The sequence below is a fragment of the Camelus ferus genome, chromosome 34 (assembly GCF_009834535.1).
Source record: "Camelus ferus isolate YT-003-E chromosome 34, BCGSAC_Cfer_1.0, whole genome shotgun sequence".
NCBI lineage: Eukaryota > Metazoa > Chordata > Mammalia > Artiodactyla > Camelidae > Camelus > Camelus ferus.
The window spans coordinates 15659563-15683065 of record NC_045729.1 but is presented as its reverse complement, the minus strand read 5'-3'; the positions used below and the strand labels follow the sequence as shown (position 1 = coordinate 15683065).

General features: G+C 35.7%; 1 protein-coding gene across 6 annotated transcripts in view; it reads left to right on the top strand.

Moving 5' to 3' along the window:
• Nucleotides 1-17277, top strand: part of RIMKLB (ribosomal modification protein rimK like family member B) — a 43129-nt gene extending 25852 nt beyond the window's left edge. For all 6 annotated transcript variants that reach the window (XM_032473324.1, XM_032473328.1, XM_032473329.1 and 3 more), the window contains 6 exons: nt 932-1018; nt 2482-2685; nt 5815-10372; nt 12550-12627; nt 13085-13245; nt 17125-17277. In XM_032473324.1, coding sequence (XP_032329215.1) covers nt 932-1018; nt 2482-2685; nt 5815-6278 — 755 coding nt within the window. In that variant the 3' untranslated portion in view covers nt 6279-10372; nt 12550-12627; nt 13085-13245; nt 17125-17277. The remainder of the gene's footprint in view (nt 1-931; nt 1019-2481; nt 2686-5814; nt 10373-12549; nt 12628-13084; nt 13246-17124) is intronic.
• The last annotated feature ends 6226 nt before the right edge of the window (nt 17278-23503 follow it).

The window sequence follows — 23503 nt, the reverse complement described above, 5'->3', positions numbered from 1 at the left end:
TTACACAAGAAGAGACAATATGAATAGTTTGAGAGTTCTTTCTTCCTGATGCTTTTGAGATGATGTAGCTTGTATAATCAGTCTACAGTTCTGATTTTAAGAGAATGGAAAGGAGAAAAGTGTATTAACCAAATTAATGAATATTACCTATGCTCTAATGTTGAAGATACAAAATTTGGAGACTGGGTTATCTTAATTTCTCTAAGCTGCAAATTTAGGGTACTGCGGTTGTTTAATGAATTTTTCCCTGGTCTGATTGCTCTGTGTCATCATGTTAATTTTTTACAACTACGGTTTATTTTTGCTTTACCTTTGCTTCTGTATCATTTGTTCCTGGGCAGTAAAAACAGAAGGAACAAGACATAACCCATGGGTACTGAATGGCTCAGTGCAGGAAGAACTTTGATTTATAATGGAGAAAGAGAAATTGTGTGTGTGTGTGCGCGTGTGTGCGCGTGCGCGCGCGTGCACGTGCATATGCATGCAGCATGTCTTCAACTTTGGATGAGTCTTCTCATCTGACTCATTCTTCTGTTTCTTAATCCAAACAGGGAGTTCCATATACTAAAGTAGATCTTGGGGCTTCTATTATTTGCCTGGTGGAGGAATAAGGGATAAAAATATCAAAGATGTTATAGAATTGGAAACTTTGTTTTAACTGAAAGATACTTTTCAGTATCTTTGAGTTGGATATTAGAATATTTACAGTTTAAGAAAAATTTTTATACATTTTAAAAGGTGTAATTGTTTTAAGCTGATATTTAACTATACTTCCAATTTTTATTTATTACTTACTCCAAGAAAAACAAAACTTAACTATCAGGTTCTTAATCTTCTACTTCCCTTGTCTTGCTGACTTTAATGTAGGTAAAATTTATCACAATACAGCTCTGTTGCTGTTCTTCTTAAATTTCTTTGTTGCTCAAACCAGGTGGTCACGAGAATTTTGCTAAAATGATTGATGAAGCAGAAGTACTGGAGTTCCCAATGGTGGTGAAGAACACACGGGGTCATAGAGGTGTGTCTGTGAGTTGTTGCTGCCATACATAATATTGAAATTGCTCTTGAGAATTAGTGAGTGACTGTACAGAATAGATTTTTCAAGCTTAATTAGATCTTCCTTGTGTTTGCTCATGGTTATTGACTTCCTGTCAATTGAAATTTATAGGTTTTGAAGCAGAACTTCTGAAGAATTATTGGAGAGAAATTACTTGGTGCCGGGTTCCTCAGACTTACAGAAGGCTACTATGAGTTGCTCAGTTCAGCTAGAAGCTATTTCTGTTCATTTTCTGGTTACCCTGGAGATTTTAAGATGGATTCTTAATTTAGACTGAGTCTGAAGTTAATATCTCTATCTTCCTCTTCAACAGTACAGGGAACTTAGATCAGTAACTCCATCATCCCTCTACCAATTTGTATAGTTTGAAGATGGTGTATAAAGATGTTTGAATAACTTCACATTAAGTGATGATTTCCTAAGGCATAAAGTGATTCATAAATCCAAGTATTTCACAGGGTTTGGTGCCTCGACAGTGATAGCCAGATCAGAGTTCAGCCAGGTCTTTTGACTGCATTGTTTCTACTTGACTCTCTAGTATGGCAGCCAGGAAGTCTCATGGCTCGCACAGTGAATGCTCCAACAAACAAAGAATCTGTGTGACCTTTTGCGACCTAGCCTCACATGTCACATAGAATTGCCTCTGCTGTATTCTGTTGGTTGAAGTAATCATAAGTCCTCTTACATTCAAAGGTTGGGACGTAGATTTCCTCCTCTTTCCCCCCTCCCCCTATCTTGATGGGAAGAATGTCAAAGGATTTATAACCATGTTTTAAATTAAAACAGATACTTCTGTTGGCACAGAAGTTGAAAAATTTGGAATGAATAGTGAAATAAGCCAGGGAATTCAGAAATAAAACAAGGTATGTAGTAATAGACTGGTATTTTGCTATATGCAGATATAGTATCTTAATATATTGTTTAATAGATCAAACATGTTTTAACTCAGAGAAAAAATAATTTTGTTAAGTGAAGCTAGTATTATTGGCTAACCTAGAGGAATACAAATCTTAACCCAACCTCACAATATATACTTAAATAAATTCTAGATTCTAGTAAGAATTTGAGGATTGAGGGATTGATAGAAGGAGATTGTTAACTTTGTCTTTATATAATTTTTACAGTCTTAGTAATCACCTTAGCACTATTACTTTGGTTAAAAAGTAACTGAGGGAGAGGGTATATAGCTCAGGGGTAGAGCACTTGCTTAGTACACAGGAAGTCCTGGGTTGGATCCCCAGGACCTCCATTAAAAAATAAGTAAACAAATAAACCTAATTACCCCTCCCCCAAATAGTTGCTTAGTAAATAAAAATTGGTTCTGAAAGAGAAGATTGGAACACAAGAACATGCAGGTAATAGATCTTAACTATTCATAGTTTGATGACTTACATACTTTCTTTTTTTTTCTTTTTTGATCACAGGCAAAGCCGTTTTCCTGGCTCGAGATAAGCACCATTTGGCTGATCTAAGCCATCTTATTCGTCATGAAGCCCCATACCTGTTCCAGAAGTATGTTAAAGAGTCTCATGGAAGGGATGTACGTGTCATTGTTGTGGGAGGCCGTGTGGTTGGCACCATGTTACGCTGTTCAACAGATGGGAGGATGCAAAGCAACTGCTCACTAGGTAAGAGCCATGCAGCTGTCTGTCTAGGATATACTAAAGCTTATTCAGTGAATATTTGTATATAACTCACCTTTTACTTCGTATGTTGAAAAATGTCTTTCACATGTAAATATGTTTAATAGACTTCCCACGAGTATGATAAATAAACTAGAGTTGTTTTTCTAGCAATGAAGTTGGATTTCTCTGGAACCTAAATTAGCTTTCACCCAGGCTCAGTTTGTACCCCAGTTCACACATGTGTGAAATGTCTGCCAGATTCCCTCTTTGGTAATACATTATTTTGTGTATAACTGGAGTTCGTTTAAGCTGTGTCCTAACCCATTCTACCCATTGGTCCAAAGAGCATTACTGATTTTGATTTGCTTAAATGTATGTCTTCTGAGCTCTCTTACTGTTGAAGTGCCTCAGAGCTTGGTGTGGGTTTTTTCTTCTCTGTTTACTTCACTTTCTTGAAAAGTAATCTTATCTAGTTCCTGGGTTTAAATGCCATCTATATGTTGTTATTTTCAAAGCCTAGAATTTAGGCTTGCTTCCTTTTTGTTTTTTTGTTTTTTGGGGGTGGGTAATTAGGTTTGTTCATTTATTTTTAGAGGAGGTCCTGGGGATCAAACCTAGGACCTTGTACATGCTAAGCATGTGCTTTACCACTAGAGCTATACCCACCCCCTTAGGCTTGCTTCCTAAACACCAAGCTCATATAAATCACTTCCTCTCAATATCTCCAAGTAGTTGTCTGTTAGACATTTTAATCTTAACATATCTAAAACTGAACTCCTCATCTAACTCCCCTCCCAAGTGTTATACCCAATTTTCTCCTTATTGTTTAGAGAGAAACTCTGTCTTTCTAGTTTAGGCCAAAATCCTTGGAGTCATCCTTGATCCCCTCTCTAGTCTAACACCTCATATCCAAACTCCTTAAAACGCCTCAACATCTCTACTCTCAAAATGCATGACCTCTGTTCCCTTTCCTCCAATGAGAGGATTACAACAGTTTAACTTTCTTTCTTACTCCTTCCTTTTGATTCATTCATTTATTGAACAAATATTTTTGAGTACCTCCAAGTGTCGAGTACAATTATAGCAGTATTTTGTATATAACATCAAACAGTGCAGACAGAAATTGCTGCATGTGGCTTTACATTCCATTGTTTTGCTGAAACCATTTAATCGTTTTAGTTTAAGTCTGTATTAGAATTTGTTGTATTATATGTCTCTTCTGTTTCAGAAATCTTTATGTAGCACTTACATTATCCACTCCCAGGCAGTCTTTATCCATTGAGAGTTAATTATATCTGTATTGCCAGAATCATTACTCATCACTGTTTACTCCCCATCTACATCTTCCCCTATCTTGAGTTTTCTATTCTCAGTCATTTGCTTTTATGTTAATATCTTTCGTTGATTATTTTCCCTGGATAGTGTATGTGAGTGATAGACATCTCATAGCTTGCTTTCTTTCTCAAAGGAGAGTATGTTGGCTGAGATAGGGTTTTTAAATCGTGAGTCTTGCTTCAATTCTACTGCCTTATAGTTTACACTTTTGTAATTGAATGCCCAAACCTACTGTGATTTTTTTTTTGGGAGAGGGGGCGGTGCAGGTAATTTATTCTTCATAAGTTTGTTTTTTGTTTTGTTCTCCTTTTTTGGTGGTTTTTTTTTAAGAGCTCAACTATTTAGTCAGGGTATTTTTACATACTTGTCTTTTCTTAGTCTGTCCAACCTGGATTTTATCAAGTTGTTTCTATCAGACTCAGTTTTTCTAAGCTTCAGGAAGATTTTTTCTTTAATTACTGCCTCTATTTCTCTCCTTCTGGGGGAGGAGTTTTTCTGATTCAGTTATCCAGTTTTTTAAATCTTTCTTTTGTGATTTCACCTCCAATTTTTTGTATATGCTTTGAAATATGTCTTACGCTAGATTTTCTGAGTTAAAAGTTAGACTCCCGGAAGTAATAAATTCTCCTTCAGTTCCTCTCTTGAAGTTTTAGTTAGATAATCATAGTTTTGTTTTAGCTTCAGAAAGTCTGATGGGAAGGGTATAGCTCAGTGGTAGAGTGTGTGTGTAGCATGCACAAGGTCCTGGGTTCAATCGCCAGCATTTATTATTTAAGAAATAAATAAGTAAACCTAATTTACCCCCCCCCCAAATTTTTTAAAAACTCAGAAATTAAAAAAAAAGAAGAAAGTCTTGAACTTACTTCTTTTATTCAAGTTGTAGGTGGCTATTATTTTGTCCCTGTTGTCACATTATGTCAGAAGTCTGCTCTGATCATTTGGAGCATTCCAGAAGTCCTCAGTCCTTCAGATGCTGAGAAGCAGTCATTTAATTCATTGACTAGTGTGTCAGTTCCCTACTAAGGTAGTTAAAAGACACCTTCCTGTTTCCTGGACTCCCCTACCCTACTCTTCTGTGCATTTACTTTTTGGCCTGTCTGGGGTCAGGCATACTCACAGAGTACTGATGTCAGCTTTCCTCCTGTGTATACACAGAGCTCTTTAAGTCAAAGTTTTGTCAAAATTCTTTGCTTTCTAGTCCTTGTCTGGAGCTTCCTGAAGCTGGTCTCCAAATGAGAAAATCTAGTTCTGATTCTTTTCTCTCAGATACCAGCAAAATGCAAGATCTCACCTACATGCAGCCAGCTACCTTCAGCCCCAGATTCCTTTTCTCTGAGGAATGGCAAATATATTAGAATAAGGACTGTAGAGGAAGGGAACCATATTCAGGTCACCCTTTCTCTAGATTCTATCCTCTATCCCTATTATGCATCTCTGTTGTTTTTACAAGTCAAAATACTGATAAACTGATAAAAACAACAACAAAATTAAGTGGTTTAACTGTATTTATACAAAAATTCCATGTTGCTGCATGTATGTAATATAGAATTCAGTGAAAGTTTTAATATCTTCAGAAAAAACAGCATATTGAAAAAGTACAGTCATCAATTTGTTGAGAGACTAGTTGGAAGGGGATTCCCTAATGAAGGAAGCTTGGACTTCAGAGTCCCAATGACACTAGAATAGCACCTTTGTTTTTGCTACTGTTTAGAAGAGGTTAGCCTTAAAGGCCAGCCTTAGTGCTACTCCAATAATGAATCATTTTGGTAGCTTCTTACCTTGTTTCTCTTTTTCCAGGTGGTGTGGGGATGATGTGCTCATTGAGTGAACAAGGGAAGCAGCTAGCTATCCAGGTGTCTAATATCCTGGGAATGGATGTGTGTGGCATTGACCTGTTGATGAAAGATGACGGCTCCTTCTGTGTCTGCGAGGCCAATGCAAATGTAGGTTTCATCGCCTTTGATAAGGCTTGTAATCTAGATGTAGCTGGTATCATAGCGGATTATGCCGCCTCCCTTCTGCCCTCTGGCCGGCTCACCCGGCGTATGTCCCTGCTCTCCGTGGTGTCCACGGCCAGTGAGACTAGTGAGCCGGAGCTGGGTCCCCCAGCCAGCACTGCTGTCGACAACATGAGCGCAAGTTCCAGCTCTGTCGACAGCGACCCTGAAACCACGGAGCGAGAGCTGCTCACCAAGCTCCCAGGGGGCCTGTTCAACATGAACCAACTGCTAGCCAATGAAATCAAACTCCTGGTGGAATGACTCCACCGGTAAATAATTAACCAACAAAATCCTTGTAAAACTTTCTTTTTCTTCTTTCTATTTTTCTTTCTTTCTTTCTTTTTTTTAAACCAACTTGCAATGCTGTTCATGGAAGATGCTCAGGAAGATGAGAGAAAATTGAGAGAATTAGTTAGGAGAAAAGAAAGGGGAGATAGACGAAACCTCTGCCATTAAGATATTGCTGACTTTCCTTTCCAGATCCTGCAAACAGAGAGGCAGAAGAGGTGAGATACAGGAAAATGTCAGGCTCTCGGAGTCACCCTTTTAAATTACTCAAAATGTGTAGGCTCGCAGACCATGGAGAACATAATTTTTTCATGGTCCCTTGCTTTTGTTTTTGTACAGTAGGTACAAATTTCAGAGTAGCAAAACTTCACATTGTGTTGTAATGGATAAGGAATACATCTACCTAAATTACAATTTTTATACAAATCTGAAAATTCTGCCTATACTCTATCAGCTTTATTTTCATAGTTAAGGAAATCTTGAGGGGCTCTTTTCATTTTTTTTTTTTTTTCATTTGTGTGGGAGGGCAACTTGAATGACCCAGTAAAGTTTTTTTTTAAATGGCAAAATTGGCATGTTTGCATGATTAAAGGGAAATGAACAGTATTGCAATGTCTGGCACACAAAATAACATTTACTCCATTGTAGATAAAATTACACTAGTTTAAAATATGTGCATTGACTTGTATTTGTTAGTGTTTTAGTCTTTTTTGAAAGATATATGCTCTGTTAATGTTGAATTTTTTTTTTAATACATGCTAGTCTTTACATTCCCTGATCTATGCTTGCATCTTTAACAATGGCCAAAGTGAAGAAAATGCTACCTTTTTTGTTAACAAGACACTGACGTGAAACATGTGCATTTAAAGCCTTTTATTTTTTCCTTTTTTCTTTTGGTGTTTGGACATTTAAAGAAAAAGGACAAGGGGAAATATTTTTGGGGGGCAAATCAAGGGCCTATAAGTTCCTAAGTATAAAGCTGAAGTGATTTCTGATACCAGCATTATATATTTGCATTTCTCACATTTTAGGAGGGGGTATATATGTGTGTGTGTGTGTGTGTGTGCGCGTGCATGCATGCATGTTTACGTGTTTTGCTTTTTGTTTACACCAACCAATCAAAAAGGGTAGATTCTAGAAAATGGAGCATGATGGGAAACAGTTTTTTACTTAAAAAAACAAAACAAAACAAAACAGATGAGTTGTTTTCATAATTATACTCCTGGGGGTAGAGGTACTCACCTAAAGGCATAAGGAGAATAGATGCTTCTTAGCTTTTTTGTATATGTATGTTGTTTGGCTTTTTCCTTTTGTTCTAGACTGTTCGGTGTATGATTTATTTAAGGCTACATGCTTTTTTCTTCAGTGCTTCTTGCTGTGTGTTTTTTCCTATTACACGTAGGTTTTGGGGTAGGGTGGACTGAACATTTTTGTTTGGGGACTTATTTAGTAGTACTGAGTCTCTTATAGCCCTACTCTGAAGCCTTCAATACTCTCCACTCTTTATATTTCTTTATTTCTGAATTTATAAAAGCCCCCAAACTGCTATAATATGAGCCTTTAAACGTGGGTAAAACTATCCCAATGAATGGTTTGGAAGGTGTGTTGAGAAGTGGAGATGCTCCAGAGCTCAACGTAATTTTTTTAAACAGCAAGTTCCATCTCCCTTCAATCCTCTGAAGCTTTTACCCGAGTCCTTTCTTGCCTCTCCAGTGCTTTTTTTCCTTCAGATGGACCTTTACATAATTTCTTGGACACTACTAGAGAGACTTCGAGGCAATAATTAAAAGATCAGTATTAACGAGCTCTAACAGAGGTTTGATCATGCTTACTTGTACAGTTTTCCCCCCATTTTAAAAAAGGAATGTAATAAAATTTGTTTTTTTCGTAGAATTAAATAATATTAAAATTGAGTGAAAGGTTGATTGTTGACAAATAGAATAGTACCTCTAATCTGTGCAGTGTCTCATTTCACCTTAGAAACAGATACAGGAGTTTCTAATTTATTTTAGGATATTCTAATTTCATCTAAAAGAATTTGACCTGTCAGGGTTACTGTGGGACATACTGTGGAATATGTAAGTACCTCTGACTCACTTGGTACTTCTGTCACTGAATGACCGTACTTTGGAAGATGCACACTATTTGGGATAGAGAAATAAACAAGGAAGAAAGAACCACTTGATTAAATCATTCATATGTGTGTAGAGACCATCTGGTTGCCACATAGATTATGATACATATACTTTGAGTAGTTACATATCACATGCATTTAGAGTAATGAATTTGAAAACACAAATAGAAAAACACCCTCTCTACCTGATGAAAAATTCAAGGTTTGTGTTGGGTGGGATAAGACACCAGGAAATATGTAGGTGGCCTTTAAAAAAAATGTTATCAAAATAACCAACTACATTATAAGAAATATCTGAGATTATTTTGCCTTTAGTTTTACTCGCTATCCATCCTAGGTATTCACATTATATTAAAACATAGCCTTACCAACCTATTTATGGATCATACACTCATATGTTAGCGTGAAAAGGTCAGGAATGATTATTTTAGACTTTAAAAACACGAATATCCTCTTGAATTCCCACAAAAAGAAAGGTAAAGGATATGAACAGATCACGCTGGAAGAACCCAAATAAAACAGCCCAGATATTTAAGTGAAAGTTAAAATATATTTACATATTGTTGAATAACTTTTGGATAATCTTTATTGCTATTATGAGAGGTAAAAATATGTGTTTATCAAATATGTATAAGCGTTATCATGCCAAAATTTGAAATATTGTAACACTATTGTGTATTGTTAAAATTGTAATTCTGAATTGTATTTAAAAGTAATTCTTTCTGATATTGTTTTTATGTCACCCATGATGAAAAGTGGACTATATATACACACACACACAAATATGAACTATTCCATTTAAAATTTTTAATAGTTATTTTCTTTTGATTGATCATTTCTGCTGGCTTTAACTCCACTGAACTTTGAAATATTTCTGTATATGCTATCAAATAAGAAAATACCCTGGAACATTAGAAAAATCCATCAAGAGACTTGGCTTCATCAAGCACTTTATCAGACTTTTGAGAAGGTATCGAAGGCATTGAAAGAAGTAATTGACTTCCAAGATCATCTCTTCTTTTTCTCAAGAAGAAAATGATGGAAAAAGAAATTCTCTTCATTCAGTGAATCCCCGGTTTGGGGTTTGGGGAGCTTAGAGACATTGTGAAATCAAATCTTGTGTTACATTTTTCTCCTGGCTCACTCTTTTTGAGAAGGTTTATGGGCTATATGGCTGGTGAGACACGATCCCCTCCTAAGAAAATGTAGGTGCTCAGACAGGTAACCTCTGCTGCTACTGTTTTTATTTATTTGTTTGTTTGTTTGTTTAATTTCTTTTAAAATTTGTTTTTGTTGTACTAGGATATTTTTAATGTAATATATTGCAGGATTTATAACCAGGTTCACTGCTTTGTTTCTTTTTTTTTTTTCTTAAAAAACAAAACAAAACAAAGTTTCATTTAAGATACATTTAGGCGCCCTTTGAAGCTTGGATTTTGGAATGTTTCAGTAGTGGACAGAAATCTGCTGTTGGAATCTTCTAGTCTTCCAGGTTTAATTTGAAATGTTTTTAGTTTTGTTTTGGATTTTTGTGTGGTATTTTATTTCCTTTATACCAATGCCCTTTTGCCATGCTGTTTTGGGGTGGCTGCCTAACTCTAGTGAAAATTCTTTCTATATTAACGAAAATGTGGTGTTTTAAATTCCTTAATGTTTTGCATTTTTTAATTGTTTATTAAGAAATATTCTAACTGCTTCCACTGTTACTGTTCTTTGCCAGCCTTTTCAGGAGCCAAAAAAACAAAAACAAACAAACAAAAAAATACCCAGAGAAAAAACTTTCCTTCTTCCCCCTTCCTGATGATGAGTGAGAAGTATTGAGAACTTTCGGGGTCAGTGCCCTTCTAAACTCCCCTTCCCCCAATAATGCAGCTGTAGAATGAATGGTAAATGCAGCGGTTTGGATTCAGGCACAGCCCCAGCCTGCTGGCAGGTAATTTGATTCTTTCTCCTTTTTTTCATCACAAGGCTAACTTTACTTTCGTTTTAAAATTTCCTTTCTTTATGTACTTTGAAGGCACTCATAGGTTTGTAATAACTTTCATTTCAAAAAATAATGTATAAATATATCTAGCAAATAATTTGATTGTAAAAGAGCCTTTGGGGGTAAAGTTTGAATTGTTGGGATAAACTCAGCACTGTCTTTGGGGCTTTGCTTTTGCCATTTAGATATCTCCATTCCTTGCATATATGTCTATAATTAAGTATTTCAGAGTGTGACTTTTTTGGCTTTGTTTTTGTTTTGGGTTTGTTTGTTTCTTCCATTGTGCTACTCTGGCTTAAGCTTTTTCAGGGGTTGGTGTTCCGAATACACAGTGAGCTCACAGTATAAAGACATCAATTAGGAGTTGACAGGTATGGAAAACTAGTTTTGAAAAGGTAAAACTAGGTTCTAGGATATATAAATGGTTAAAAACTCACCGCAGCCTTCAGTTGACCGTAGTCCTTTTCTTTCTGTGACTTCACTGTAAAAGTGAAAGGGAATGAGGAGATAATAGAAAACGTTTTGGTTATTTTGGGAGATTTCAGGAACAATCATTTTAGCATTTCCGAGTCACTCGTTCTGACAAAGAGGTAGATAACCAGCAGCTTGAGATTGCCATAAAATAATGGCTTAAACATTTCAAAAGTTACAGGCTTGAGTAGATTGGAGGGCGTTTCAATGAAGATCAAGAAGCAGATTATTCAAGGCCATAAAACAAAGTTACTGGCAGGAATAGGACTACAACTTACCTTTTTTAATAGCATTCCTGTTAGTTAAATATACTGTCCCCTCCTCTGTCTACCCCAGTCCACCTATCTTTTTCCTCCTTTTTCCTATCCTTCCTAAAATTTTAGCCCTAATGTGAGTTGTTATAATGTTGGGAGAAAATCCTCTTTCAGGTAGAATTTTAGTGACAATAGTCAGGACCTTTTCAATATATACTTCTCTTTGGTCCTATTTAAGGAGGCTGTAAGTCCACCAAACCACTAAATAGTGAATAGGAAATCCTGGCTTGTAATGCTCTTTCTGTAGTTGAAGGCATAAAATAAATCATTAACCCGTTTTGTGCTTCAGTTCACTCATAAGAGGTAGGGGTGCTCCTAAGCATCTCAAGGTAAAAATACTTATCTCTTGAAATGACATTTACTGACAAATCCTGGCTCCACTCCTGCAGTAATTTATGATGTATACTAAATAGGCTTATACGGAAGGACCTTGTTCTCTTGCTGATAAGAATGGCTCACGTTAGATGTGTACACTATATGGTTGCATGGGACGTGGAGGATTTATCAGCCTCCATTCTGCTGCCCCCAGGAAGATCGCTGACATGTTAAGAATGATCTTGCTTTCAGATTTCACCATATTCAAACTATATTAGATGGGCCTTATATAGCGTATATGCCTGGCTGCTGTTGTGGGATTTGGGAACATGAGGGGTGGGGTGAATTGTTGTTGTTTTAGGTTTCAGTCAGACAGCCATCCCTGTGCCCCAGTTCCCAGAAGCACAGCAGGCCTCTAGGAGCATCCGTGGGAACGGCGCAGTCCTGACATCACCAACTCTCCTGCTCAGGCTCATCCCATATACAGAGGTCAAAGGGTGGGGTTTGAGATTGGGGGAAGGAATGAGAAAGTAGAAGCAATGTCACTGCAGTGCCACTGTTGACTAGCCTTTGGTGCTTATGTCAGTGTTTGTTTTATTTTTTAAGTTGGCAAAAATTTTTTTGGGGGTAAAGGTAGTGGGAGGGTGGAACAAAAACAAGCCATTTACTGCTAGTTCATTATTATTGCTAGCTCATTATTGGATATTGTTCTTTAGTAGCTAATACAGAATAAGTTTGAAACCTAGACCCCAATAATGAAGAGAATGGGAATAGAAATGAATCTCAGGATGTTAACAAACAGAAAACATTTGTGTGGTGGTAATTTCCAGTTCTGCAATAGCTGTTGTGTTTGTCACTCTGTCTCCCCTTTTCGCCCTAATTCTTCTGTGTATGTATACAGTTTGAGGAAATTTGAGTTTGCAGTCAGTCCTTTTAAAAGGACTTAATGAATTTATAAACTCTTTTGCAAAATAAAATACCCAGTGTTTATATGGGCATACAAATGCTACCCTATTTTAAATGTAGGTGGCGTATGTGTTCGTGTTTTAATGTATTCAGAGCCATTGGTCAGTAAGCAGTCCAGAACATTGAAAACTCAAGCAGGTAAAGCACCTAACCCTTAGTTTCTAGAATTACTTTGAAAAACTTCTTTATTGCCGCATCTTCCACAAGTCTTTTGGTAGTCTCTGAGCTTAAAATTTGCAGGAGTTGGAGACTACCTAGTTAAGATTTTTGTTACCCATTTATTCATAAGATTGTAGAGATAAGTGAAGAAGGGAAGTGTAACAGAAAAGAAATGGCTCCTTGAGATGGCAACTGCTGAGTGTCTAAATCTTTCCACTCCCCCCACCCCTACCCCTGCTCCCAGCTTAGCATGAACATTGATCCATACATGTTTTGATTTTCTGTGATTGGGATTTTCATTGTTTTAACTTTTGGCGGGGAGGTTTTGGGGAAACAGCAAGTTCACGTGTAAGTGAAACTATGAAATGTTAAAGGAATTTTTCTGTTTAATATGAATAGTAAGCAAGAACTTTTTCTATATACCCTTCTGCTGCAGCAGAGAAATAAACTGGTAGGTGGCTGCAGAAGAAGGAATTCTTCAGACTAATGGCTATTGACAAAATCTGCATAGGAGAAGAGACAGCATGACATACTACGTCAAGCAAAAGGGGCGAAAAATGGAAACAGGACTAAGATTCGTGGATCTTGATTCTAATGGTAAGTTAATTTCAGTAATATGTTTTCAGTCTGATCCCATTGTTCCACAAGTGGTGTATAATCATGAATGCCTGTGAGTCCTTGATGCAGGATGAATTTGTCCTAACTAGGGTACGATCATTACTTACTTTGGGAAAAAAATAGCAATATGTAAAATTAGGTATTTCTCCCCAGTATATTGATATATGTGTACCTTTTCCCCCAGGTTTACTGAGGTATAATAGACAGATAAAATTGTAAGAAATTCAGAGTGTACAGTGTGATGATTTGACATATATATGCATAATGAAAGAATTCCCCCATCAAGTTAACACATCCAGTACGTGGACCTTCATGATGGCAAAATTGTACTATCAAAGTAAATGTGATTTTTTAAAAATTTGTAAGATAAATGAAATGTGCATTGTTAATCATTCTGTAAATATAAAAAGTCTGTTCCCTTTTTAGTGGGAGCACTGGAGAAATAACTACAGAAGTATGTAATTTGACAATTATGGGATAAAAATGATCTGCTCTTCATTTGGCTATCTCCTATCTGGTCCTATTTCCTTTCACTGTATCTGCCCATCAGTTCCATTCTGCATGTTCACCATTCACTGTTCTCTTGCTGGTCTGTCTCTGCCCTGCCTCTCTTTTTCTTGGTTGTGCTTCTGCTTCCCTGTCTTGGTTTCTCTCTCCCATCTCAGTCTTTCTGGATGCTTCTCTTTCTTACTCAGTTCTTCTGGATTTTACTTTTCCAGTGTTGCCATTTTTCATCTCTGCCTACCGGTTTTTCTCTCTGTGTCTGTCTCCCCTTTTTCATTTGTGTCCTGCATGTCTGTATCTGCTGGAGTAACTAGATTTATTTCCTTTGCGTTGACAATTACCATCAGACATGTGAATCAGAGTTCCAGTATTGTGATTCTCTACATCCTAGAATTTGATGAGGCTGAATAGAAAGAATTAAATGGTATTTGAAGTCCCCAGAATTAAAGAACATAATTTTCAATTCTTAAATTTATAATAAGATGTGGACCTGTTTAATCACTCAACTACTTGTTTAACTGTAGTATCTTTTTCTGTTGTGCAGTGAAAGATTTTAAAAGATTTATTTAGAAAAGGAAAAGTGCACCTGTCCGGATGTCTGTAGTGTCTATTGTTCCTGGCAGCTAAGCTATTTAAGATTACGTGGACAGAAAGAAAGTCATATATGGTTCTTAATCTTATGTAGAATTTTGACATCAAAATGACTGATTTTTAAAGTATCTATGAAAACAGAAAGTGAGCAAAATCAGTATTTTATAGACATTTACTAGAGAAAATCAGTTTTTTAATTGAACAATAATTGACACGTGACATTATACTAGTTTCATGTGTACAACGTAGTAATTCAATATTTGTATACATTACAAAATGATCTCCACACTAGTTACCTATCTAGTTATCTGTCACCATACATACTTACGAAAAAATTAGTTTTCTTGTGATGGGGACTTTTAAGATCTACTCTCAGCACCTTTTGAGTATGTGATACAGTATTTTTAACTATATAGTCACCATGCGGTACATATGTTTCCCTATGACTTTTTAATAACTGGAGAGAAAAATCAATTTTTTTAGTCTTTCAAATGAAACTTAAAAGTAACTTTTTTCTAGGATATAAATGTGAACATTTTAGAAATATTTTTATCAATATATTCATTAGTATTCATTGTGTAGCACACAAATAATGTTTTTAAGTTTTATAGATGATTGAAACAGGATATCTAGAAGAGAAATCATTATTTAAAGAAAAGGAGTCCTTATGAAAAAGAATATATATGTATAACTGAATCACTGTGCTGTACACCAAAAACTAACACAAAGAGGTATATCAATTATACTTCAATAAAAAAAGAAAAGGAGCCCTGACTGATTTATATATTATATGCAGAGATTTATATATTAATATCTGTAGTAACAGATTGAGCTACTGGCCGATAGAGGCCAGCCGTAAAAATTTAGAATTTTTAAAGTGGAAAACTTAGAGGTCATATACTATAATCTTGAATTTGCTAGTAAGTAAACTAAAGTTCCGAGAATTTAGTAACTTAACCAAGATTATAGAGCCAGGACTACGGCCCAAGTGTGCTAAATGTCAGTGTAGTGCTCTTTGCAGTATATATTATGCATCCTTCAGAATCTGCTGTAGTCACTGAACAAGTGAAGTGCTCTGCAGTGAGAGTGCTGTGATGTTAGAGAGAAAATTGTCACTGTTTGTGCTTGTGGTTAGGATACTGAGGCCAGCCGTGGGTAGCCATTTCAGATGAATTTGTATGTGTAATTAATGAGGACATCATTTACAGCATTTGGTAATAAAAAGTGTCCCTTGGTAAGAGAAGATGCAGAGGCCTTCAGGTTCTTTGCAGTTTCTGGTCAAGAGGAGTGGATTTCTTAGATCCATTATACTCCTCTCCTCTAGCATACCTTTCATTTCTATTCTGGAAAGTAAATTAATCTATAACAAAGATAAAACAGCTCTATATTGTTCTGAAAAAATTTTTTTTCTTGCAGATTTTTAGGCTAGCAAAGGGGAAAGCAGATAGTTAAATGAAACGATTGTGTGTACCTGGAATAAAGGATCTGTGGTAACATGAAGCAAGAGTAATGGTATCATGGTCTAAAAGCATCGTGGATTTTCTTTTTTTTAATGGTATAAAAAGAAGTCACCTTCTCTTAAAAAAAATTGTTTGTCCTAATGCTGAATACAGTTTTACATAGATTGGAGCATAAGACTACACAACATTAATTTATATGGTTAGAGTTTCTAAATTTTTTAAGAGTTTTGTCTTAATCACAAATTTTGGTTAGTATATGGAGATGTCAATGCTTTAGAACTGAAAAAAGAAGAACAACTTGAATCTTAATCTGAACCAAAACTACTCACAGAGAAAAAAATGTGACAGTGAATTTATATATATGTTCATGTATAACTGAAAAATTGTGCTCTACACTGGAATTTGACACAACATTGTAAAATGATTATAAATCAATAAAAAATGTTAAAAAAAATCTGAATCAAAACTTACTGCTCATCGTATAATTTATTGAAAATGTAGTCTAGAGCACTAGAGTAAGAGAATTTAAGTTTAATTTTATTTGTTCAGGCATTTTGCTACAATAATTGTATGTGGTGTTGTAGAAGAAATGTTCTTTTTTTCCTGTTGGTACTATTTTTTTTTTAACTAAAAACAATTGCCCATATTTTAGGATTTTTAAGGAGTAATTACTGACACATGTTTTATATGATTGTATTTTTTTAATCATTGTGAACTTCAGTGTCTAAAATTGGGTATATATTTTTTTAATATAAATTATCTCTATAGTACAGTTTGTCAATCACTAGTAAAATAGGCTTACTTGGATGGCTAGCTGAAGTAAGTCACAGAACTCCAGGGATAAAGACAGAAGTGTTGGTTATTGTGTTGGCAACATCTTGATGAAGTAGGTAATATAATAGCCATATAGATTCAACTGGTGATTCTTCACCTACTAGAGAGAACAAATCCAGGAAAACAGGAGAACTTCTCCTGAAGAAGAGTCAAGTAAATTTGGGAAATAAGGTTGCTCTTTTAAACATGTCCTAAGTTAAAGCTTTTAATTCTTAATGATAACATTTAATGTCTTCCAAGTCAGAATTGGAGTATACCTTGGTATATACCCTTTGTCAGCTGAAATCACCAAGATAAAGTGTGGTAATTACAAAAAACCCTGGCTGTGATTTTTTTTTTTTTTTTTGGTAACTTAGACAGTTTGTAATTTTTTATTGTTGTTAGTTAATTTTCTTTTTTCCTTCATCCTAATTATGAAGACTGTTTAAATATGTGATTTAAGTGATTTGTATGTGTTTTTCCCCCCTAGGTTCTTTTGAACTCACAGAATGGATGAAGATAGATTTGACTGTATGTTTTTTTCAAATGGAGGATAGAAATACACAGAACAAGGAAGCAGTAGCTCCAGCCTGTTTGATTTCATGTGTTTTCTAAAATAAAACCACCAGAACTGGAAATGAAATAGCATGGAGTATGATTTGTTCTTTTGGCAGCTATTTCTACCCACTCCATTTTATATGAATTGACTTCAGTCCATATAGCTAAGCTTGATGTCTAGCTCCACATGTGTCATTTTCTCTTTTGAAACCCCTTTTTTTTTCTTGACAGGCTGATCTCTGTAATGTATTCTGATATGATTACTCCTTTTGGCACAAAGATAGGCACTAAAATGTGTATTACGTGGATTTTCTCTTGCCCTTTTCACCTCAGTTTATCTGTCCATGCAAAATAATTGTTGCTTTTTTTTTTTTTTAAGTCTCTGAAGAAAACCAGACTTTTTTCTTTCTCACTCTGATAAGGCTCTGGCACACACTTGTCGTAGCATTGCTCATGACACTTAAATCTTGTGACTGGAGACCTAGTTTATTTGAACTGTAGGGGATCTTCTACATATATATGTGTATGCAGAGGCAGCCCTAGGACTTTTGACAAAGAATGGGCTTTGTTAGCAGATACTGATTAAAATTCTGATTTCATTACTTACTGTTTACGTGACCTTTAGACAAGTAACCCTCTGCAAGCCATAAGGGAGTGTTTTTAAAAAAAAAAAAAGAATTGGAAATAATTGTATTTACTAGGTTAATGTGTAAGGATTAGCTAAACTATAATACATGTATAATGCTTATTAGCACATAGTTGAGTATTTAATAAATACTGCCCTTTAATTCTGTAAATTTTGGTTGTTGATATCTTATGCAAGCCCTACTGAATCTTTTCATCTTGGAATTGAAGTCTGTAAGATTTTCTTTATTTCCTTTCAGTTTTCTTGTTTAAGTTTCTTTCACATTATCTTGTGGTAGGATCATTGTGTGTAGGTGTGATTGTGATTTCTCCTAATAGAGACTGATTATTCCTTATTCCACCTTTCATTATATATATCTATAAATTAGAATTCCTTATGTATATTATATTTATAAATTTAAAAAAAGTCTTATCTCATTTTTTTCCAGGTTTTTTTCCCCGTCAGTTCGTAACAAAAATATTCTTTTCTCACTCCTAAACCAAGAGAATTAACTGAGGGATATGTATACCATGTACAATTAGGAATAATTTAGGATAGTATGACTTTTGCCAAAAATGGTTTGAGAAGACTTAAGTGTATCAAAACAAAGAAGATTGGTATGAAGCCAAAATAGAGGAAAAAATAAGATTAAAACAAGGATTAAAAGTGCAGATGCACACAATCAGATCCTGTACTTTGCTTAGATAGAGGAGCAACAACCATCAGAGGGATTGGCAGACTTACCCTGTCAAAGGACAAATTGTAAGTATTTTAGGCCTTGCCACTCACATATGGCCTCTTCCTTTTTAAAAAAGTAACCCTTTAAATATGTAAAAACCATTCTTAGCTCATAAATTGTACATAACAGGCTGATCCTTAACTGCAGTGGTTTTAATATATACTTTAGTCAATGATCTGTGAATTTTACTTCGCTAAATTGAGGCTTTGATAGCAGTAGAGTTTGAAGTTATTTGCTGTGGTAGGAAAACAGATGTATTGAAATTCTGTGCAATGAACCCAGAATGGTGCTTTGGTAGTTACAGAAGATGAAAGAGTTGATATTCCCATTATTAAAGTTAGCCTAACTTGACATACCTGAACAGGAAGGTGGAATTTGTATGACCAAAAAGTGTTACGGCACTGAATCTTTCAGAGTTCTTAAGACTTGAAAGCTCAGTAGATAAGGACTTAGGTACTACAGATGGCCCTGGTGGGTTGTTTAATTTTTTTAGTTCTATACTCAGCTACTAATCACACAGGAAGAATCGTTTAAAGGTGAGAGCTTCGTGAAGCAGGCTTATATAAGCAACAGGAGTACTTAGCTATCGCATGACATCTAAAATGTACATGGTATAATATTGAGAGACATCATGGATTAAGCCATTGAAATCTATGTTTCTGAAAGTTTTGTAGGGTCAAGAGATGTGGATGGTTTTGCATAATCTTCCCCGCTTGTTTATTGTAATTTTAAAAGTTTATTGTTAGAGCTGCACGCTGTTTGCATCAGGTTTTCTTTTTTCCCCCAGCTTTATTGAGATATAATTGACATACAATGTCATATTAGTGTATAACATAACGTGTATAGTGATACATGTATAACATGATTTGATGTATGTGTATGTTACAAGATTACTACAAGTTTAGTTACCTTCCATCACCTCACATAGTATTTTTTTCTTGTAATAAGAACTTTTAAGATCTACTCTCAGTAAATTTCAAATATACAATACAGTACTGTTAAATGTAATCACCACATTGTGCATTACATCCACAGAACTTATTCATCTTTTGACCACTTAATTACCCATTTTCCCACCAACATGTGCAAAGCTTCCCTTTTCTCCACATCCTGGCATTTATCTGTCTTTGTTTTGATGATAGCCATTCTAATAAGTGTGAGATGATACCTCAGTGTAGTTTTGATATGCATCTTCCTGATAAGTGACATTGAACACCTTTTCATGTATCTGTTGGCCATTTATATGTTGCTTTCAGGAAAATGCCTTATCAGTTCCTCTGATCATTTTTTATATTGAGTTCATTTGCTATTGAGTTGTGTACGAAGAACGAAAGTTCTTTATTTTTTTGATAAAACCCCTTGTCAGATACATGATTTTGCAAATATTTTCTTCTGTTCAGTACATTTTCTTTTCATTTTGTTGATGGTTTCCTTTGCTGTGCAGATGCTTTTTTGTTTGATGTAATCCCACCTTGCTTTTGTGGTGGCAAATCCAAAATATCATTGCCAAGACCAGTGGTAGGGAGCTTACTGCCTATGTTTTTCTTCTAGGAGTTTTATGTTTTTAGCTCTTATGTTCAACTCTTTAATCCCTTTTGAGTTGATTTTTGTGTATAGTTTAAGGTAGGGGTTCAATTTCAGTCTTCTTGCATGTAGGCTGTCTAGTTTTCCCAGCGACATTTGTTGAAGAGACTGTCCTTTTCCCATTGTCTATTCTTGGCCCCTCCCTTACAAATTAATTGACCATACATGTGCAGGTTTATATTTAGGCTTTCTATTCTGTTCCACTGGTTTATGTGTCTGTTGTTATGCCAGCACCATACTATTGATTACTATAGCTTTGTAATACAGTTTGAAATCAGGAAGTGTGGTGCAGTGCCTCCAGCTTTGTTTTTTTGCATCAGGTTTTCTTGAAGAGATCTGAGTGGCACACCTGTGGCACCCACATTCCACCTCATACACGCTGCACAGACAGACCTCTTCCCACGTGTTTGGGGAGCAGCTTCTCCACCGTTCCACGAGCCTCTGACGTAAACACTGCATTGCATCTTTACCCTCCAGTGGCACTTACAGTATCATAAGATCTGCCAGATTATCTGGCACAGCTTGCAGGGCTACTTGTATCACATCCTGAAACTTCTGCAGAGCCCTTTCTTGGCTTCTCAAACTCAGTTGCCTTTCATTCCATCCAATATATAGGCTGGGATAGTGTTTCCAGGCAAAATGTGTTGCCTCCACAATCTAAAGAGATCCACCAGGTATTGTGCTTGCTTCCATGTAGCAGGTCATGCAAACGTAGCAAGCTGTGTTTTACTTTGGTAGGGGGTGTTCCAGATGCCCCTTAGTACTAGTCTCCTAAAACTTTATAAGAATGGCAGATCCCCAAATATTTGATACTACCCTCTGGGAAATAAACATGTCTCAATAAGGCCTCTGGAATGCTAAGCTTCCTTTTGCTCCTTTGTCCAATAAGTTGAAGTCATTGACATAATCCATTTATGTCATGTTCTTTGGAATGTCCGGATGGCCTGTAGTTTAGATTGTATCGTCAAAAGTGTAACGATGAACAAATCCCTGGAACAAAACCAACTGAATATTGTTCATTCCATTGGATGCAAACTATTTTTAGTCTTTTCTGGTGGAGATAGGAAGGGAAAAATCCACTTAACCAAATCAGTGGTTCCATGTTATGTACCTGAGCCCTAGTACCCCTGCTGTGTGTAGTCCTTGTCTAGGAGTAAACCAGCAAGAAAGTGGCTTTGGTGAGAATACTGAGGTGGATCCAAAAGAGTGCCACCTAGAGGCTGGCAAGCCAACTACGTCTTCCACAACGAGTTTTAGGAGAGGTCAAATAGTCACTGCCACAGTGTTCATGTTAGACAAATAGTTCTCAAGAAGAGAATAAACTGTAAAGCAAAGTCCAACACCTCTCCCCCTCCTCCTGACCTTACTTCCTAGAGGGAATCACTGTTATTTTCTTGTATATCCTCCCAGGATTTCTGAGTTCATTTATAAGCATGTCTTTTATTTTTAACCCAGTGTTGCATAACTTTACAATATATTACTGAATATCTTGCCATACAAGTAGGTATACTACTACCTTGATTTTTTAAAACAGCTACATAAAATTCTGTTATTTGCTTCTACCATAGTATGGCTTAGTTACATGAAATGCCCCAGTATTCTTCCAATAAATCTTTCCCCCTTGTTTAAATTTGTTTTTGTTACATGCAGCCAAAAATTCTAATACAAGAAAAGAGACCAAGGACAAGAAATTAAACTTTGACGGATTTTTCTTAGAATAACCAGTTGAAAATTATTTGAACACAAATTGAGCATTGCTAGAAGACCTAACCTTCTGGAGGAAAAATATGTATGCTAATGGTAAGAAAAAATAAGTAGTACCTAGGAAAACTACAGAGAAGCTTTACATGGTTATATCCCACAATTTAGTCACGTGATTAAATATCAAAGGATGGTTTAAAAAAAAAAGTTGATTAAAAAAAAAAGTAATAGTTTGATTCCACAAACCAGGTGACGTCTTGGATTGGCCTGAGTTGCACTAGATCTCATGGAGGCTAGCTAGACCATGATAAGGTTGTGCTAGGAGGAAGGAATTGTCAAGTCTGTGTAACATCCAGGGACTATAAAGTACTAACAGGAATAGTGAAGTCATTTTTACCAGTTGAATACGATCAATTGCGTATTTAAACACACAGGGAACATATTCAAAATCCATTATTTGGCGTAATTAGGGTATGGGATTATAATAAAAGCAGAAAAAAAGGCTGCCAACTAATTCAATATTTCCAAAACAATTTTTTTAATCTCTAATTTTATTTCAGTATATATTCCACTCCATCTCTAAATCTATAGGAAAAATCATTTGAGTGAAAACACATGCCCACATATTAGTAAGAAATATTTAATATGTTTGCTGGCACAAATATTTCATATATGTTTGTTGGCACAGGTTAAACATTTTATAAATTCAATTTATGTCTAATTAGATGAATTAACATAATTCCAGACCACTTTATGTAAGGGATGTCTGCCAAAGAGCCTCAAACTAGGCCTAGTCTACACTGGACAGACCTGACTGGATAGTGTAAATGCATTATGCCCAGAGCAGATCTATTTTCCAAGTTCAAGGAATTTGCAATGAAGTAAATCAATAAGAGCAATCAAGCCTATCATTTGTCCAATAGTCTCTAATAACCATAGCCTAATCATTGGACAAGTATTGTCATGTATAGTGAGTAAAGTCAAGTCGGAACTGAGTCTGAATTTCAGCCTTGCCACATGCTAGTTCTGTGATTGTGGGCAAGTTAACTTCTCTGTGCACCAATTTTTTTTTATCTGCAAGAATGATCAATGATAGGTTTTTCTTTGATTTAAAAGTAATCCTAGTAGCATTTGGAACATAACTGATATTAAATAAATGGCTCTCCTAGAATTTCTCTCCTGGGGACAGTTAAAAACAAATTTGTGTAATATCAGCAGTGAAAAGGCAACCCACAGAATGGGTGAAGATATTTGCAAACCTAAATCTGATAAGGGATTAATATCCAGAATAGAGGATTTCCAAAACTTAACAACAAAAACAACCTGATCCAAAAATGGGCAAAGGACTTGAGTAGACATTTCTCTAAAGAACATGTATAATTGGCCAATAAGCACATGGAAAGATGTTAAATCATTAAGGGAGTGTGAAACAAAACTGCAGTGAGCTATCACCTCACACCCCTTTAGGATGGCTAATAAGTTTTGGTGAGCTAGATCAGCCCCTTGTAATAGATATAGAATGAGTTTCCCACAAGAATAAAAGAGAGAGGGGCAGTCTTCTTCCCTAAAAAGATACAGAAGAGACAACGGAATGAAAATGGAGAATATTAATAAAGAGAGAATATTATCTTGCTTTATTGGAGACAATATTTGAAAGATTAA